Source organism: Microtus pennsylvanicus, chromosome 15 (genome assembly GCF_037038515.1).
Source record: "Microtus pennsylvanicus isolate mMicPen1 chromosome 15, mMicPen1.hap1, whole genome shotgun sequence".
Lineage (NCBI taxonomy): Eukaryota > Metazoa > Chordata > Mammalia > Rodentia > Cricetidae > Microtus > Microtus pennsylvanicus.
In genome coordinates, this window is record NC_134593.1 from 1,481,952 (window position 1) to 1,488,991 (window position 7,040).

At 35.2% G+C, this 7,040-nt stretch overlaps 1 protein-coding gene across 1 annotated transcript; it reads left to right on the top strand.

Annotated features, from left to right (window-relative positions):
• Nucleotides 1-5,421: 5,421 nt before the first annotated feature.
• On the top strand, nt 5,422-6,396 carry LOC142835742 (olfactory receptor 4K2-like). Its single transcript, XM_075949462.1, has one exon. The coding sequence runs from the start codon at nt 5,422-5,424 to the stop codon at nt 6,394-6,396; it is 975 nt and encodes a 324-aa protein (XP_075805577.1).
• The last annotated feature ends 644 nt before the right edge of the window (nt 6,397-7,040 follow it).

The window sequence follows — 7,040 nt, forward strand, 5'->3', positions numbered from 1 at the left end:
ATTTGATACTCCTAGAGCTGACAGTTTGGGCAAAGTGGCAGGTTACAAAGCTAACATAGCCAAACCAGTAGCCTTCTTACATGCTAAGTATAAACATATTGAGAAATAAACCACAGAAACAATCCTATTCACAATAGAAAAATAAAAATCAAACTCTGGACAAGCCTAACAAAGTAAGTAAATGATCTCTATAATCTACAATTAAAAACTGTTAAACACTGAGGGGGCTGGAGAGATGGTTCAGTGGTTTAGAGCACCGTCTGCTCTTCCAGAGGTCCTGAGTTCAATTCCCAGTAACCACATGGTGGCTTACAACCATTTGTAATGAGATCTGGCGCCCTCCTCTGGCGTGTGGGCATACATGGAGGCAGAATGTTGTATACATAATAAATAAATAAATCTTTTAAAAAAAACCTGTTAAACACTGAATAAAGACAATGAAGAAGGCACTAAAAGATGTAGAGACTTCCCATAAACATGGACTGATTGGAACAATCATGTGAAAATGGCCACTTTCTCTGAAGCAATCTACAGATCCAATAAAATTCCCATCACAATTTTCAGATGAATTCAGGGAACTGGAAAATTACATTACATAAGACAATGCTGACACAGAAAGACAAACACAGCTTAATGTCTCTCACATGTGAAACCTAGCAGTGAAACCTTAGTTTTGTGTGTTTAGCTCTGAGTACTTGGTGACACTAGGGAACTAGGTGGGGATCATTGAGGGGTTTCTAAGGAGGGGATAATGGAACACTTGTGATATTGAAGTGGCTTCAGCAAAGTCATGTTATACTGCCTCTACTGCCTCCACTCTGCAGCCACATTTGCTTTTAAACAGTTTCTCACTCATTTTGCTGAAGTGTTTTACAGTGCCAAAATGGCCCTCCTTCCCTACTGAGTAAGGATCCTGAAGTGTGCAAATTATTCATCTGGAAGAATGGCCATACCTGATGTTTTACAAGACCCAGGATTACATTGTAGAAAGAAAAAACAAAAACCTCAGGCTGCACATAGTGTGAAATGATTGCAGCCTTATGACTTAAAAACAAGACTTTCCATGGGATGAGCCTGCTCTTGGTCATCTGGCTAGATGACTCATTATACTCTTAGTTGACTTAATAAATGTGGTAGTCTATAACTTGGAAAGGAGGGATAATGGGGGCCAGTTTAAGTGGAGAGGCTAATGGGAAAATATAGCCGAGGAGGGTTGTGGCTGGAGAGATGGTTCTGCAATTCAGAGACCCTGCTGCTCTGGCAGAGCCCTTAGTTCTGTTCCCAGAAACTATATGGTAGCTACCAATCATTTGTAACTCCAGTTCCTTGGGATTCATTATTTTTTTCTGGACTCTGATGACATAGGCACAAATGTGATGTACATCCATACAGGCAAAATGTTTACAGGTGTAAAATGAAATGGAATAAATACATATTTCAAAGTTTAAACCATTTAAAAATAAAAGGCCCATGGAAATCTAGTGACTTATTTTACAAGCTTCAAATACAGATAACACACACACACGCATATACATGCGCACACGCACACACACACACATCACGTCACAGAAACACATAGATGATTCTAATTGAAATTATTGTACACAGGGTAGTTTGAGGTTTTATAATGTCCTTTATGTAGACTTCACTCATTCACAGAAACAACCAACTCTTATTTATTTGTCTTTGCTAAGTGTTTATTTTTTTAAATATTTTATTGTGTATACAATATTATGTCTGTTGTATGCCTGAAGGCCAGAAGAGGGTACCAGACCCCATTACAGATGGTTGTGAGCCACCATGTGGTTGCTGGGAATTGAACTCAGAACCTTTGGAAGAGCAGGCAATGCTCTTAACCTCTGAGCCATTTCTCCAGCCCCTTTACTAAGTGTTTAATGTCTTATACTTCAGTTCACTGGTGTTATAGAAGCATGTATCTTTTGGAGATAAGTAGATGTGCCTCAAAAGAATAATTTTCAACTTTGATGTTTTGAACATTGGAGTGTAAACGGAATTATCCCTGTAAGTATGTTCTTTGCCTTCCTAGCCCAGGCAGGCTCTAGTTATACTGCTTTCTCTAAAGAACACTGCTTCATCATGAAAACACCTCCCACTTTAAATAAAAGAGATATATCTGTAGTTCTCTTTGCATCTCTGAAATGACAGTTCAGTGTCTTAATAACTCCCACTGCAAGTAGGCTGTAGGATCTAATCCCTGATCTCCCAAATGTCACTGCCTTCTAAAGGCTTTTATATCAAGACAGAAGGAAATATATATCCATGTTCCTGGCTGCTGGTGTTTGCTAAGAACATCATGATTTCAGTTGACTTACACAGTTTGTAGATTGTGGTAAATCGTATTTCGACTGCATAGCTGGTATGTAGGTTAAAAATGGATATAATAGTGAAGATCTTGAAAACATACTATGGCTCGTGTGTTCTGGTAACGAAAGTCATCACTTGTTTATTAATTATACAAACTGTAAATGGAGATATAATAAAGAAAATGTATATTTAGCATGAAGAATAAAGAACATAGACTATTCTATTGCATAGTGATTAGACCTGCCTATCTAGAGATGCAGAGGTGAAAAAAAACTTATTTATGGTGGCTGTAAGAGTGGTGTTCATCATAATTATATAATTGCCAGGGAGCATAAGAGATAATAAAATTTGTAAGCTAAACTTTTAATATAAATTAAGTGATTTTACACAAGGGAAATAATTTAGTTTATGGCACAGCACTTACTTAAGGCCTAAATTGAATCCAGATGACAATATTTTGTTGCATGATGTTATATCAATTATTACTAATAAAATTAAGCAAAGAATAATTTCTGAACAAAATTTTTATTTTCAATCTCATAAATGTCTTTGGCTATTATCCAGGAACAATGCTAAGTGCTTTCTATAAATCATATAATCTAACTCTTACAATTAAAGAGGTCAGCAAAGTAAAAAAGCTGTTGAGATATGATCTAGATCCAAAATTTAATTTACCACTTTTAATTACTGAGTGATGATTCCATTTTAAGAATTCTAGAATGCTGCTATCTAAGAAAATTTAACAATGTTCATTAATCATGAAAAACTGAATATATACTATTAAAGGGTATGTAAATTTACTTTCTTCAGGAAGTTGCTTACATGAAAATAGATTAATGATAATTGCTCACACCAGGGTCTTGGATGTCTAATAACAGTTAAAGATAAAGCAATGAGGAAGACTGTAGTGTGGAGAGTACATTGTTTTCTTTTGCATAACATTTAAGGTGTGAACTTGGGGTTTTATCTTTTTTGCTTTCTTCCTGCTTCTCAATGGACTATGGTGTGCAACACAACTGAACAACTGATACAATGTTTCTTCTTGGAAAGCAGAAGAAGCGGGGAATGGGGATCTCGAGAGGAAAGCTGAGTTATTTTGGAATAGTTACTTTCATTTCTGCTAAGAATTATTTCTTAGCTAGAAACCACATTCTCCACTTTAACTGTAGGCGCTTGGATAAACTGCTAATTCAGATAAAGCAGGCCACCTTCAGCATTGTTCATTGAACTCATCCATTGATAATAACAGAAGGCCTGAGTCTGTCTCTCTCTCTCTCTCTCTCTCTCTCTCTCTCTCTCTCTCTCTCTCTCTCTCTCTCTCTCTCTCTCTCTCTCTTCTACCTATCATCTATCTATCATCTATCTATCTATCTATCTATCTATCTATCTATCTCTCTATCTATCATCTATCTCTCTGTGTGTGTCAATCTCCAGTTAAAAACAATTTCAGTCTCAGTCTCAAATTTTCATGTGATGCTTTTATAGTATGTATTTTTATTAGTTTCAAGTACATTCTGAGTATCATTAGAAGTAAATTAAGACAAAAGAAATAGTGGAGAAAATCACTTTATTGATTCTATTTCCATTTGCAAATCCTCTGAATTTATGACAACGACCTTATTCTCTTCTACCTATATTATTAAGAATGACTTAAAGGTTACTATTGAAAGACACTTTAAGTTTCTGGGCACAGAGCTACCTTGTTTAAATTTTAATCACCTTTGGTGTACTTAGAAAACTTATACATAAACTAAGAAGTAAAAATCACATTTCCAAAGATAGATAATTTATAAAATTAGATGTATCAACATATATGCTAGTAGCTAAATTATTATTAAAACATAAATAAAATTAGTGGAAATTCTCAAATGATTTAATGTAACAAAGTACTCATAATTTTACTTTAAAAAAGTGGTTTAACTGAAAAAGATGTTGTATTTGTTCCATACAGATGGTTCCTATCTAACCGAGATGAAATAACATTAGCTTTTTGTTTACTTGTTTGATTTATGCTTGATAAATTTTTCTAATAGGCATACACTTTGCAAACATGTCACACTTCCTTTAGGCAACATTCTACAGCACATTGAGTGACTAGAGCAATCCTCACCTCTCAAATTAGCCTTCATCAACCTGGACCAATTTTTATTTCATTTGTACTAAGCTTTTGATAATATGATAGACATGAGTATATTATAAAGTTTTCATAATGTAGGAGGATTCTAAATGGAAAAACTAATCTAAAAATGATCCCAAGTCCTGAAAATATGGTTCTAAACATCTTATCACAGTTTAGTACACTAACTTTGTGTTGCATAGAGCAAAAGAAGGATAGATTATAACACGCTATAAGCTAATATTACCTCTCAAGTGTACTTTTATTTTTTGGTTTTTTCGAGACAGCGCACGCCTTTAATCCCAGCACTAGGGAGGCAGAGGCAGGCTGATCTCTGTGAGTTCGAGACCAGCCTGGTCTGCAGAGCTAGTTCCAGGACAGGCTCCAAAGCCACAGAGAAACCCTGTCTCGAAAAAACCAAAAAAAAAATCAAGTGTACTTTCGTCACTAATAATTTCATAAGATTAAATAAAGAAAGTAATTTGTCACTCTCATAGGGTATCTAGTGAATTTTTTAAATCATCATATTCTTTAAGTTTTTAATTAAACACACTGCCAAAATGGTTGATTTAAAATAATTCCACTTCTGCATAAGAAAAAACTTTGAGAGCTCAGATTTATTTTCTATATGTTTTATTTAGCAAGTCAAACAAACATAACATATCTTTCTACAAATGTGCATCCTGAAGCAAAGGTGCAGTTAGACAGGTGTGTTGTGGAGGCTATATGCTCAGCTGATATGTGCCATGTTTGCCTGCTGGACAAATTTAAGAAGCTGTGCTTCTCAAGCGTTATCAAGCATCAGTTGTTTAAGTGGTCGCCAAAGAAAAACATCTCGCAGATAAGAGCGTTTTCAGATAGACTCTATGTAACCAGTGATCTAGATAATTACTAAGTAATGTCACAAGTTCTTCATATTATATGTACCCCACACTGTAATTTTGTGTCTTTTATGACTACAGAGCAGAGTCTACGGATAGATGGAGAGGCTTAACTCTTCCAGAGTACTGGAATTTGTGCTACTTGGACTCACTGATTCTCCCAAGCTTCAGATATTCTTCTTTGTGACATTTTCCATTTTCTATTTAGTTACAATGCTCGGGAACTGCCTCATTCTGTTCACTGTCTTCTCCACTTCACAACTCCACTCCCCCATGTTCTTCCTGCTCAGCAACCTCTCTCTGATTGACATATGCCTCTCCTCCTTTGCCACACCAAAGATGATCATGGATTTCTTTGCTCACCACAAGACCATTTCTTTTGAGGGATGCATTTCTCAAATCTTTCTTTTGCATCTTTTCACTGGAACTGAAATTGTGCTGCTGATTTCCATGTCTTTTGACAGGTATGTTGCCATATGTAAGCCTCTTTACTATTCAACACTTATGAGCCAAAAAATGTGTTTGGGGCTCGTAGTAACTTCTTGGATGGTAGGCTTCTTACATACAATGAGCCAATTAATTTTTGTTCTGTATTTACCCTTCTGTGGTCCTAATGTAGTAGACAGTTTCTTCTGTGATCTTCCTTTGGTAATCCAGCTGGCTTGTATAGATACATATGTTCTTGGTATCTTCATGGTCTCATCCAGTGGTGTTATTGCTCTTATAAGTTTTCTGCTTTTGCTCATCTCTTATATTGTGGTGCTTGTAACTATCAGAGACCACTCCTCAATTGGGGCATCTAAGGCTCTTTCCACCTGCACTTCACATTTCATAGTTGTGCTAATGTTCTTTGTGCCTTGCATTTTTATTTATGTGTGGCCCTTCACAAACTTCTTGGTGGATAAAATCCTCTCTGTTTTCTATACCATCTTCACCCCTTTCTTGAATCCACTTATCTATACTTTAAGAAACCAGGAAGTGAGGGCAGCAGTGAAGAAAAAAATAAGTAACCATTATTTCCCCGTTGGGAAAACAACTCCACGTTATACAGTAAGAGGCCTGCAGAGATCCTAAAGTGAGGCCAGGTTCTCCAACAGAATAGCAGATAATTAAGTTATAATCTTCAAATTTAATTTTCAAATCATTTGAACTAAGTTCATGATAGTAAGAAGTTGGGGTTGGGAGATATGCAACAGCTTGCTTCGAAGTCAGTGCTGTTTGCTAGCTTTTTGTGATCATGGATCAATTTGATGATGTGTTAAAGTCTATAATGTGATTTCATAGGAAAGCTATGTTGCCAGAATTTTTAAAATAGATTCATTTTAATGTATCCATAAAAATATATACACATACATATGAAGATTAATACTCTGCAAGAAGCTTAATATGGAATGTTTTCTAATCCAGAGTAGTCCTCTTTGTCTTGTGATATTTTATGGTTTGTATCTAATTTCAAACTTAATTATAAACTTAATTTCAAACTTTAATTAGGAATTTGGAGCATTGGAAGCTTTATTCATAATGTTAGAAAATTTTATTGGGAAATTTTATATTGTGAAATAATTCTTTTAAATAATGCTAAGCAATTTTAAGCAGAGAGTCAAATTGAAAACTAAGACAATTTTGAACAAAACAGATTAAAACTTTAACAATAAAGATGCTTAGTGCACAGATTACTGCTATCAGATGATTGAATAATAAATTGAATCTGTGTTATT